This window comes from Carassius auratus, chromosome 49, assembly GCF_003368295.1.
Source record: "Carassius auratus strain Wakin chromosome 49, ASM336829v1, whole genome shotgun sequence".
Lineage (NCBI taxonomy): Eukaryota > Metazoa > Chordata > Actinopteri > Cypriniformes > Cyprinidae > Carassius > Carassius auratus.
Genome location: NC_039291.1, coordinates 302,001 through 315,882, shown reverse-complemented (window position 1 = coordinate 315,882; position 13,882 = coordinate 302,001). Strand labels below are relative to the sequence as shown.

General features: G+C 37.9%; 1 protein-coding gene across 1 annotated transcript; it reads left to right on the top strand.

Moving 5' to 3' along the window:
• Positions 1-10,900: 10,900 nt before the first annotated feature.
• LOC113065978 (carbohydrate sulfotransferase 2-like) lies at positions 10,901-13,502 on the top strand. The gene has a single exon (XM_026237510.1). It carries the CDS (start codon positions 11,478-11,480, stop codon positions 12,864-12,866), a length of 1,389 nt encoding a protein of 462 aa, XP_026093295.1. The 5' UTR covers positions 10,901-11,477; the 3' UTR covers positions 12,867-13,502.
• The last annotated feature ends 380 nt before the right edge of the window (positions 13,503-13,882 follow it).

Sequence of the window (13,882 nt, the reverse complement as noted above, 5' to 3'; positions counted from 1 at the left end):
ACAATAGAGAATGTTGAGTGGACTGGGCTTGTGCTCAGATTCAGCTGATTGATTTCTTTATCTGGACCAGGCCAGTCAAGAGCCTTCTGCAGTCTTTCCCATTCCTCATCACTGATTCCCATATCAAGTGTGGATACTGCATAATAATTATTGCTATTATTATTTCGGGAAGCTGGTTTAAGCCTGGGGGTCAGAAATGGAGACATCTGATTCCCAATATCCAATGTCCATAGAACCTGAGAGAGGAGCAGAATATCAATCACTCCAAATTCCTTTTTTTTTCTTCAGTACCGTATGTAAATGTTTAAAGTTCTATATACATTGTAACAAGATTCCACATATTTCTAATTAAAAACTTCAGCTCATTTGCTGTCTTCTTTTTTATTGTATTTTTTTATTGTTTGTACAAGTCATTTCAAATGAAATTAATTTAAACCAGCAAAAAAATAAAATAAATAAATAAATAAATAGAGTGTTTCATTTAACTTATAAAAAAGTTTAAATTGCTCATCTGATGTAACGTAAAAACGGAATTTGCCATGACTTTCTGATCATATTGCTCTCATACAAAGGAATGTATTGGTGTAAAAGATAAAGACAATAGCTTACCAAAACAAATTATTTTGTATGTTCTAAACACACTTGGCAATGAAGCTCTTTCTGCTTCTGAATAGCATACATTGCTCTTTTTTTATAGGCTATGCCTACGTCACTTGCTTGTAATTTATTTTTAGTGTTAGCAACCGAATATAAACTTGCTTAACTGAAAAAACAACAACAACAACAACATTCTACACCAGTAGTGTAGCCAGAAAAGAGACTCTGGGTGTGCATATAAAAATCAAGGTGTGCCACATTTATTGTCAGATTACTGTGCAAAATTATTAACCCTTTCGGTGTCTTCTTATTCAACAGGTTTTTTAAGTAGCCAGGAGTGCAGGAGGAGTCACATCTGTTGATGTGGGCCTGGGGAGGGAGAAACATTCTCATCAGGTGTAATGTTAGGCCTTGTGTCCGGCTTTCCATCAAGCCGAGGTTTTTTGCCAAAAAAAATTAAGAAGGGAGCTCTGCGACATATTGCTAGCTAGCACTGTGCAATCAAAAATGATCTGTTTATTTGCGCGACAAAGATCTCTGGAGAGCTGCTGGGGTGACAGTCAGCTGCTGTTTGCTGATTGGTTGGCAGTCCGTATGTCGGCAGATATTTTTTTTACGAAAATTAATTAAAATGTAAATTAAATTTTAACATTTTGAGCATTATATAACACCATATGTTGGATTCTTATTTCTGTGCAACTGAGAGCATAGACATATAAATACCTAGACTCCTCATTGGCCGTTTGGCCGCACGTCAACGTTGCCACCATATTGTAGCGGGCAACTCTCCATAACTCTCACATCAGGACAGAAGAAAATATACCAGACTCATCTGCAGCTTGGGAATCTACAAACCGTCGCACGATAATAAAAAACATACTTGGGGTATTATCTTTCATAGGTAAGACTCAACTGTTTTTTCTCGATGTTTTTTGGTCATTTTTAACATTATATTGACAGCTTAATTAACCGCCAGTGTCAGACTATTAATAATAGCTAGCGATATTGCTCAAGTAGTTAGCAGTGAAAGCTGAGACTTTATAAGAATTCAAAGTTTAAGTGAATTATTTTTTCAGTTAATATTAAATGGTGTTATGAGCACAATATATACAGTGAGCACTTTGACTGTCAAGATTAGTGATGATCTCTCTTAAATTTCACTACCGTTACTTATTTACAAAGATTAAGTGGTAATACTTTAGAATAATGGTCCTTTAGAATAATGGCGTGACTATAAACAAGCACCGGGAGAGCACGTCATTATCTTCTTCGTCTTCAGTGACTATCACGGTTGGGAACGTTACTCACTACTTGTTCCAAAAAAGTAACTGAGTTAGTAACTGAATTACTCTATAATAAAAGTAACTCGTTATTTGCGTTACTTAAAAAAAAAAAAAAGCTGCTGTCAATTTTTTTTTTTTTGGAGCAGTTTAAAGTCAGTTAAAATGAGTAGAACAGGTGTTCGTACATAACTTTCAATATTTATTGCACTTCCAAGTATTATCTTTGTAAGAAAAGTGTTTTTGGCCACTAGCTTTGTAGATGCGTGTGTCACATATTACATGTACACATTACATGCACGTTCTTGCCTTTGACCACAATGAATTTGAATTAGTGCTTATATCTCCACCTTGAAAATGCCAACTTTTCATTGGATTGCTCCCGATTCGCCATCTCTGCTGCTGCGAATCTCTCGTGCGTACGTGTGTGTGTGTTTGATGCCACTGGCGTAAAAATACTGGCTCTGATTGGCTACCATGAAACATATGACTCTGCCTTCGCCAATCATAATCGCTTATATCGTTATTAACTCACCTGCTCACTCGCTGTGTGAGGCAGGGGTGAGTTGGGATTACATAGTTTATTAAATCAATGCAAAGTAACGCACCACATTTAACTTCCAGTAATGTTAACGGCGTTATAACGACGCGAAAAGTAATTAGTTAGATTACCCCGTTACTGAAAAAATAACGTCGTTACCTAACGCCGTTTAAAAGAACGGCGTTAGGTAACGACGTTATTTTTTCAGTAACGGGGTAATCTAACTAATTACTTTTCGCGTCGTTATAACGCCGTTAACATTACTGGAAGTTAAATGTTAAATTCCAAACACTGGTGACTATTTTGTTTGAAGTGTGCATCTGAAAGAACCGGTAAGAGTGATCTTTGCGTCATTTGTTTGGGTGAACAGCTTGCACGCAATGTCTTTGAGGAGGCAATCTGCGTGCATTGTGAGCATTTTTTCAATAGAAAAAGCTCTGCTCTCGTTCGTCTCTCTTCTGAAAGATAAAAAAAGATAAAAGGCAGCCATCTGCTTCCCGCGGTTCAGGACCTGTCGTTGCTGAGGCACTGAGGAGAATGAGCTCGTGAGAATACAGGTGGATCTGTCTGAATGGTTTAAAGAGGAATTTTCCCTTTCGCGCTTGTAATGGTGGCGGACAAGAGAGAGCCTCGGGAGGATGATGTTATATCTTTAACATTTTCTGATACTGAGGTTAGTCCTCTGCTGGGTTTTTACCTAGGTAAAGCAGGAGATATTTGAGGATGTTGAAGAAGCTGAGGCTGAGCCTTCTCAGTTCTCCTGCCCTGCATATGTAGAGCTGTTGGAGGTTATCTAGCTTTTTGATCATAGCCCTCCAGCTCAAGTGAGCCTTCCATTTCTGCATGATCTCCATACAGAGAAATGAAAGATAATGTTTTCTTCTTACATCCATCGGTTTCTGCATGAAAGTAATCTGCCGACATCGAGGTGATGCGTGAAAGCGGCTATGAGGGGATGCCCCCTGTAGGAAGAGCTAAAAAAAAAAATATATATTTCTGCAGGGGAAACATCCTCTCTTAATCCCCCTCCTTGCCATCTAAGCCCCTTCAGAAAATAATCTCACTTAAATGACAGGGCATAAGCAGTAGCAGGTCAGGCTGTGGCTTTATTACACACGATGCTGGTGCTTCAAGCATATCAGACTGATCTGCTAAGAGACCTGGATAGAGGCAGGGGCCTTTTTTCTGATCAGGTAGCTAAGCTGCGCCGCACTACGGATCTCTCTCCGTGCTACCAAGCAGGCCGCCACCGCCATGGGCAGTGCTATGGCAGCCATGGTGGCAGCAGAGAGACATCTGTGGATGAACCTGGCAGACATGGGGAGGAAAGAAAAGGCTTTCTTCTCGATGCTCAGGTTTCGACATCTGAACTTTTCTGTATTTGAGAAGTTCAGGGAGACGAAGGTGCGCTCTGCTGTTTTCAGATCCTTTGTTCCACGAAGGTCCAGGTCTGAGGGTCCAGGTCCAGGTCCTCGATCTGAGGATCAAAGACGGGCACAGAAGGCTAGTGTTGCAACTCGCGCACCTCCCCCACCTGCGGGCAGGGGTTAGAGGAATCGTGGGTCACGGGGAGGTAATCAGAACCTAAGGGGTGCGATCTAGATGAGGCAGCATTCTCGTCTGAATCAGAGTGATACCGAGGTATCTACTCATTCCTTTTGGGGATTTTTAACCCTCTGGAGTCTAAGAGGTTATCAGGAGAAAATGCCTCATAACGCGTATACGCATTAATCAACTTTAGAGGGCTAATTTCTGCTTTTATCCTCCCCTTCCTAATTCCCCTGTAACCACCAGCGATCCACCTGATCGAGGTTAGGTGGAAACCTCTCGCATAACAGTCTCCTATGCTGGACCTATAATGTTTTTTTATGATTCTATGTTCATAGCAACCACCCTACTGATGGTCCAGACTAAAAGGAGGCACCCCTTGAGTGGGGCTCCAGCGCAGGAGGGTGGGTGAGTAAATGTAACCCTGTCTGTATATACTTATGTGTATTAAATTGCTGGTAGTTACGTGTCTACTAATAAACTCTGTGAGTTTCCTTTGCAGTGCTCAGTTACAGTGTTTGCTAAACACTCGACAGCACTAGCCATCCGGCTTCATGCCCCAGTATTAGGCGGCTCAGATCACAGGTTTCTGAGGGAGCCTCCTTGATCATCAGGCCTGGCACAGCACTGCAGGGAATTTCATGGATGCTTAGTGGTGCTGTCGCATCTAGCGGCAAATGGTGGCGTGGGTATACTTGTTCTCCAAAGCGAACCCTAGAGGACGCAGTTCGAAGTTCCCTCGAAAGGGAACTGTCTCAGGTTACGAATGTAACCATAGTTCCCTGAATAGGGAATGAGACACTGCATCCTCTAGCTCCCTGCCATGCTTCGGACGCAAGCTTCAAAAGAAGAAGTGAATGATGTACTCTCCCAGTGCTTGTTTATAGTCACGCCGGTAGTGACGTCGGAGGCTGTCGCCGGCCAACAAGTTGGTGTTTTTTGAATGTATGCTTCAGACAAGGGTCACGACGAGGTGTTCCCAAAGCGGCCCGTAGAGGACGCAGTGTCTCGTTCCCTACTCTAATGGTTACATTCATAACCTGAGACAGTTCTTGCTTAGATCATGTTAACTAAAGTAGTTAATTAACATCATCTAATATACCATTATTCTAAAATGTTACTGAATAAGTTTATCATCACTTGATCATAAGGATTTCATAGCTTTTCATAAAACTGTGAACTGATTCTATGTATTTTTTTCTTCCGTTTTAGCTTGTTGCAAACAGGAGAAAGAAAGCCTTAAGGAAATCTGAGGAAAGCTGTTCTCTGTATTTCCAAGAGACAAGACTACCTCCACAGACTAATGTTGTGTTTGTACTAAACCCAGAGCAGCCCTGAATGAATGGCTAGATTGAATATTGACCCTACTCATATTCTAACCTCCCTCTCTCGCTCTCTGTAAAGATAATTTTTATAACAATATAATTTAATATAATGAGCTTATTAAATGTTTCTGTAGTTTTGTCAAATATTTGGAGGTGGATGTGCACACTGGTGGTGTTTGAGGAGATTCATCCTTCAATGTAAAGTGCTTTTAGTGCCCAGAAAAGCGCTATATAAATTTAAGGAATTATTAGTTATTAATAATTAATAATTAAATATAACCAGTTTCCTCAGTCGATCACAATACTATAGACTGCATTTAAAGAAATTCGCACAGGCTGTTTAATGCTGATCATGTACTGCGTGTGTCTTTACACAAAATATGAAAATAGCCTAAATGAAAACACAGGAACTCAGTGAGTCCAGCTGCAATATCATGATGAAATCATTGTGATGTTGTAATAATGATTATTAATTTTGATTAATATAACGTTTTTCTGTGATAAACATAACTATACTATGAGATTTTGTTGTACAAGGTAAACCTCACACACTCACACCCAAACATTCAAATGTATTAACAAAAATAAACCACTGTTTCAAAATGTGTGTTTTCTGCATGAGTGTGTGTAATGTGCATTATAGAATGAAATGCCAAGCAACGTCAAATTTATTTACATTATTTGACTTGAGGGAAGCGATAGAGAATGAGTCTTTATTAGTAAGGTTTTGTCTTCATGACTAAACCACTCTATTCCCAGAGAAAGAAAAAACTGAAAACTGAAAGAAAATGTGTTTCTTGAGCTGAGATTGATTCAGAGGACAATTGATATTACATATTCTTCCTGCTTTTATTAATCTATTGTTGTTATTTATTATGGTATTATTCATATTATACATATAATTAGTGTTATTATAAATCTATTATCACGTATGTTATTGTACCGTTGTACTCTCCTTTCATATTATCCACTTTACTTCAAGTTGTACTACATATACTTTTAAATATAACATATCACTTTTACTACATTTTTACTGTGCACTGTATAAGCGCATTACTGTATATATTTTTTTTTATTTTCACTGGATCCATGAAGCCTCATCAGTTTCATGTGTTATCATTTGTTGTGGAGTTTATCTGTAGGTTATAGAGTGCTATCAAAATGAAAAGCAGAATATTGTTTAACTTTTTGATTCGCATTTACTTGTTTTTTTAATTTTCTCAAAGATGGTAAATTATTAGTGTTTAAAGATGTATTATTTCAATTTTTGCCCAGTATTTTAAAGGGAATGAGCTGTGTTCTGACCTGAGACAAAAAAAATTAAAAACAAAAACACAGAGAAAACAATAAAACAACTACATTTAATTTAATGTACTTTCAAATTTCATTACATGCATATGTCACAGTTATACTAAATTAACATTAGAATTGTAAACCAAAAAAATTAACAAAATCAACAAGTGACCAGGGGCGTAGATTACGCGGGGGACATGCCCCCCTCCAACTTTTAGTATCACGGAAATTCGTCCCCCGCACTTTTTCAGGCAAGTGTGTTCATATAGAGGTTTTCAAGAGCTGAAGTGAATAAATATAGATTGAAACTCAAAGAGACAGGAAAGTCTGAGCATGACCTGATGTTTTTTTCGGACCTAGAAGGCGAAATAAACTCTCCTGCAGTGGGTTTCATTCAGCTGAGACTCTTGTGCCACGCATCCAGTGTGTCGCTGGCCTGAGGAGTCTAGGTATTTAGATGTCTATGGCTGGCACACCCTGGCTGGCACACCTGTGGCTACGCCAATGTCTAAATCGTTTGAGTGCTCTTAAAAAACAAAAATGATCTCACCCTCATTCAGTGGAAAACCTATTATCATGTCATCGGGCAGAGCTGTCACGAAACAATGAAAATGTTTAACATCCTTTTGTATCCTTTCAGTCTTTGTTGCAAGGCGTCATCTTTAAACCCATCCGCGTATATGTTGTTTTTCGATTATGAGATCACCCGCTCTATATACACTTTCCACAAAGGAATAAAGATTTACATCATATATTGAGCTATTGAATAGGAATTTGAAGAAGAAATTATTTTAATTGCAATTCAAAGACATTCAACAGCCTTATTTAGCCCATTGAATCCTTGACATTAAGAGAATGTTCGTTTTTCCTAGCTGATCAACTCTATTTCTATTTTCTAACGAACTGAACTGAATACTGTTAAAACAAGTCCATCACAACGCATTTAGACAAATTAAAATCCAATAACTGATTTTATTATTGACAACGACACTTGCAGCAATTCAGCCTTAATTTAAAATGCTTCATTTTGTAAGCATACATTCTGATTTATGAACTGCACTGGAATTTATAATCCATTCTCATTTCAGCCAAACTAAATGCCCTGTAGTTATGACAGGGGGAAATAAATTAATATTTTATAATCTGCGTATAAGTGTATATCAGTTTTCTTAAGAACTTACCAGACAGGTTGATGTACAAAGACACACCAGTAGTAATACATATGGTCTTAACCTGTTGACTGATAATACACAAAAATGAACAATTTACATATCTTTCAAAACATGAAGCCATTTTTTTGTTATTCCACCCCTTAACTTAATTTTTTTTTTTTTTTTTTTTTGTACAAGCAAACCCTGGACTTGTACATAGTTATTTGTGGTCACAATTGTGGACCTTGTTCAACCTTGGAAAATAAATAAATAATCATAAAAAAAAAAACATGAAGCCATTTTGACCAATATGACAAATGCAAAAATATGCGTGCTTACCTGGGCTTTTTGATTTCTTCATGGATGCTATAACCATGTTTAAGTCCGCTGTTCTCCTAAAACAATTTTAATATGGCTTGCAAAATACTTACTTGTCATCCCTATCATAATGTCCTGTTAAACGGGTTACACTGCTTTGACAATGAGGAGTGATGTGTTTCATCTCTGCCCACGGCAATGCTATTTTGGTATCCAGTTTGCCTTTGTTGGAATATGAAATATGGTAAAAATTAACCAGATTGTAATTGTTATTTGGGTTGGCCAAGGCTAATTCAGGGGGTCCATAACATGATGCAAAATCAGTGTAACTCTAGCCTGACATAAAAAATCATGAATAAATCCTATGATTACAGATTGATTCACATCACTCCTCATTAGTTAGTCTATTAAAATAATACTAGGCCTATTGGTTAGTCATATTTCTTTTATTTCTGTCATCTCATTAGCCAGTGGTTTGGAAAAAATATATCTTACATTAACTATTAACCAGGGCCACATTAACCATTGGACTAGTCGGGGCTGGTGCCCCGTGGCTCGGACAAAGGAGAAGGAGCATATTTAGAAGAGTAGGAAATCATACGCAAGAACTTCTTCTGAATTTTAGCAATTTTTGCTGGTGGGAAAAGTAGCACCCCAGACAATATTGCAATAATTCATAAAGGGAAATAAAAAGCTGTAGTAAAGCGTTGGATGAGCAGATGAGTGAACTGAAGGTAAAACAATTCTTAGAATATTTAACATTTTAGAGGATCTTGTACAGACTAGATCCACATGTTTTGACCAAGTTAAACCTTGGTCAATCAGGACACCGAGAAACTTTGTTGACTAATATGGATGTGTTTTGGTAATGTCATTTTAATTCTGAGTTCAGCAGGTTAATATAAAATCAAACCAGTAGCAGGGTAACAGAGTCCGACCTACTTCAACAAAAGTATTAAATATTTAATAATATGACTTAAATATTCAATTTTCATGATGAACCAAAACTAAGATCCACTAGTTTTAATTGTTTTAATTGCTTATTTTTCATACTAATGCAGGTCCTAGCCTGTTTGTAAGCCTTCTTTTTTCAGTGATATTCATTTGAACTTTTAGTCTTTGGCAATATCTCAGCTGTAGATCTTTCTACAGTCTTTCTACAAATCTTCCAATTCACTCTCTCTTCTTCCCATGACTGCTGATTGACAATACAGCCTAAACTATGTAATAACACAATATTTATTTTAGCAAACACAAAGAAAGCTAGCAACATGTTAAAACTTGTTTGCTTGGGTTTTGATTTAAATCTTTAACGGTGTTTCATCACGTACTACACCTTTAACTCAATATGACATATTTTTGTATTTTCTATTTTTTTAATTATCAGAAAATAATATATTATAAAACAAAGACACCTTTAGCTTTGAATTGAAAAGCTTTCTTATATATAAAGTTTTGTATTTAAATTTGTATATATGTATGCATATATAAAATGTCCCATAACGGAGAGGTTTTCTCCCACTTTGGAACTCTTTTTGAGTCCCACAATAGAAAATGTTGAGCCAAAATAAAATACGAAAAAAAAAAAAAAAATCAGCAAAAAACGTCAGAATTATATCACAACTGAGTATATAACGTGCAACTGCAAAAGTCAAAAAAAAAAAAAAAGTATGAATTGTGAGATTAAATGCCTTTTTTTTGAGCTGCAGACCAGGTATATATGTTTATGATTTGCTTTTTGGCTATCAATGAAAGTAGTATAAAAAAAAAGTCAAGTTCCAGTGTCAGTGTAGTTACTGTGCTTGGCCTCTGTAGGGCAGAGTTGTGCAAAATGTAAAAAAAAAGTGCTGCTGAATATTTTTGGAACTTGAGACTGTAATAAGTCAAACATTTCAGATGCGATCGACTTTATTTTATTTGGCCATTAAAAATTATTCTGTTAGTGTGGGTTTGTAGGTTTGAGTAAGTCATATTAACACTAAAAAACGCACACACACTGTATTACATTTAAAAGTGAGTTAATAAAACCTATTAGTCGATTTTGGTTTATATTCTAATCATATTCAAAATAATCTCCCGATATCTATAATTTACCCGAAGAATCAGCTGTGGGTGGAATGTACATGGTCACATCCGATGCTTTCCTACTTTTTAGGAGACTCTGGAAGTATCATGTGGAGTTTTTCCAGAATGCCAGTCCTGCTGCTGTGTGTGTACATTGCGAATGACTTTAAAATTATTATTATTATTATTTTTTTTTTTTAAGAAATAAGTGTTAAATTCTATTGAATTATTTCAAAGATAAAGTGTTAGTACAAAACTCCACATTGTTAACCCTTTTATAACACCGCTATAGTCATTCAGTACTTTAATTACATGTAATTACATATTTTCTTTATTATATTTTAGTTAAAGTTTCATTTCAGTTTAATCACCGAAAAATAATAATAATAATAATAATAATAATAAAAAAAAAATAAGACGACACTTTTCATGCTTGGTTTATAATTTCTGTCATGGCCACTAAAATTATATTCACATTTTACTTTCGTTAAATTACACAGTCCTTCTTTTCTTTAGGTTAAAAATATAATATATATATAATATATATTATATATAACACCACTAAGAATCCTGTTCAAATTCTTTTAGGATGATTGGGTAAAGAATGTGCAAACGAATGCCTGTATTTTAATTAAATCGGTGATTTATAATGGCCATGTTTTTTTTTTGTTTTTTTTGGGGTTTTTTGCGACACTATTGTGCAGTTTTCCCGTAGCCTATTATTTCACAGCCGCCCTTGCTGTGTTCAGTCATCTCGCCTGTTTTGTTGTTCACTGACATAATGTGGGGGGAGTTTGAAAGAGAAAGCACCGGTGCAATTCCACTGGCTGTGGAAAAGGGGAGGTCTTTATTACCCACAGACCGAGACTGAATCAGTCCAGTACAGTTGAAGCCGGAGACTGACGCGATCGAGACAACAAGACGCCGGCGGATGCTTACAGAGTAACGAATGCATCCTGACCGCATTCACAGCGTTTAGAATGTATTAATGATGTCTATTCCGTTACTGTAGCGGTTCTCCATCTATTACAGGCAGTCGCTGCTAAAAGGATTCATCTGACGGTCGCTATTGATGGACGTGCAAACGGATATGATATTGTACGTCAACGTTCGCCTTATTTTTCCGAGGACCGTGGGGAGATTCTGCGCACTGCAGTAAGGCTACATTCAGCATTGCACGCGATTGGATTGTGGATGTGATGGATATTGAATGTTTGTCTGCAAACCAGGAGCTCGGATTTGGGTTTGCATCGAAAACAAAGTTTGCTTGCATGAAAAACCCCAACTGAGTTGATAACGTGTCTGCTGCTCCTCATCTTGTGTGACTGAGTGGTTTCGAAACCACTGTATCCTTCAACAGATGAGAAGCGATCAACTTCAGTTGCCTGCACTGGGGGAAAAGAATGGTGTTTATGGCCGAAATCACAAGGCATATCGGAATCATCCCACGAAAATAATCACCCAGCCTGGAATCGTGATGAAAGTGTTGCGGAGAAAAAGAATCGTACTGTTTATAGCGTATTTTCTGCTGTTAGTTCTCACCATGCTGAACTTGGCTAACTACAGGTGGACTAAAGAACCTCAACAGTGTAATCTCCAGATGAGAAGCACTCCGTATCAGGGCAGGTCAGACATTCGGTTCCTTTACGGACCTTCTCTTGCTAAGAAGAGACAACTTGTTTATGTTTTGACCACATGGAGGTCCGGCTCATCCTTTTTCGGAGAGCTGTTTAATCAACACCCAGAGGTTTTCTTTCTGTATGAACCGATGTGGCACATCTGGCAAAAGCTGTACCCGGGTGATGCTGTGTCCTTACAGGGAGCAGCGAGGGACATGCTAAGCTCGCTGTACCGCTGTGATCTTTCAGTTTTTCAGCTGTACAACAGCCCAGGGGGCAAAAACTTCACCTCCCTTGGACTTTTTGGGGCCACGCTTAATAAAGTCATCTGCTCGTATCCTCTTTGCTCTGCTTATAGGAGAGAAGTGGTTGGGATGGTGGATGACAAAGTGTGCAAAAAATGTCCTCCACAAAGCCTCGGGCTCTTAGAGGAAGAATGCCTTAAGTACAACGCTATAGTCATAAAAGGGGTCCGGGTTCTGGATGTCAACGTTTTGGCACCCCTTATGGAGGATCCGTCTCTGGACCTCAAGGTGATTCACCTTGTGCGAGATCCCAGAGCCGTGGCCAACTCCAGGATCAAATCGAGGCACGGGTTGATCCGTGAGAACTTGCAGGTGGTCAGAAGCAGGGATCCCAAACTCCGTCGGGTACCCTTTGTGGATCCTGGCCACAAAATGAGCAAAAAGGACGGCGCAGATTACCATTCAGTTGGAGCTATGGAGGTAATATGTGATCGGACATACAGGAGCCTGAGGACTGCCTTAAATCCTCCCAGCTGGCTGAAAGGGAAATACATGGCAGTGCGCTATGAGGATCTGGTGGAAAACCCAGTCAAAACGCTCCGGAATGTTTATCAATTTGCTAATCTCAGTGCAAACCTTGACATCGAGTCTTTTGCTCTTAACATGACGAATGGCACAAGCTCTTCCTCAAAGCCATTTATTGTGTCTGCCAGGAATGCCACACAGGCGGCTAGTGCATGGAGAACAGTGTTGAGTATTCAACAGATAAAACAAGTAGAGGAGTACTGCCATCATGCAATGGCCATCCTGGGTTATGAACGTGTGAGAACAGCTGGAGAAGCAAAAGACTTGAGTAAATCTTTATTGACTGCTTCCAAACTGTGACGGAGTTCCAGAGATAGCTTTTCAATGTCCACCTGAAACGGAGCACCAGCTCAGTAACTGTGGATGTGTTTATTCATATCAAAGTGCTTTCGAAGGATTTCACAATCTCTTTATGGAGCGTCATAGCTTTTTGTGGTCATTCAATAGCACAGGTGCTTTTCTAAATGGACCTGTAGATGTTTGATACAGCTGCATCTGCATTTGTAAACCACAACTGAAAAATGTATATTGTACAAACCAAATGCTACATTGTAATTTTTTTCTTCCCAAAATTGATACTTAAGGTTGTTTGGAATGTCTGTTTTTGGGTTTCAATTTATTTGTTGTGTTTAAAATTGAGAAATGAAACCGGAAAATGAGCAACAAAATACTGATCAAAGTTGTTATGCAGAGTGCAGGTAATGCTGTTTCTTTAAAATCAATTTGAAGACAATCATTACATTTCGCAGTCTTCACACTTTATGAATGCCAGTGTTATGTGTTATGTAAGGCATACTTCTCATTTTATCAAATAAAAAAAATAAAGTAATGCATTGCAAAAATTTTAAAGGCTTTAATTTTACTGCTTAGTTAGTGCCTGCTGAATTTGTCAAGAAGGCGTTTGAGTCCACTCTAAGTCTCCTTACATCATATAAATATAGAAACATTATAGCTGCAATTATAGCATTTAAAAAAGATCAAGAATAATAAAAAAAAGTCAATTAAAAACCATGTGTTTCAGCATAGCAAAGAAGTTGGTTCTTTTAGCTCAAGTGCATTCTGCGAGACCTCTGCTTACATCCTCCGTGTCTTAAATATAATATTGATCTGCTTTCGCTATTCAGAGATGTGAATGGGAGTGAGAGAACACCGAAGGTATCAAACATGGATTCACCAGTGATTGATACATTGTTAAACCATGACACTAGTTTAATACTGAGTAAATTTACTTGTTAAAAACTACTGTACAAATGGCTGACCTAGGAACTGTAGTTACTGAGAGACAGTGTTGGGAGTAACGCATCGCAAAAGTAATG

What these genes read in the sequence shown, in the direction of transcription:
- LOC113065978 (XM_026237510.1), top strand. Translation starts at nt 11,478, where the DNA reads ATGAGAAGCGATCAACTTCAGTTGCCTGCACTGGGGGAAAAGAATGGT.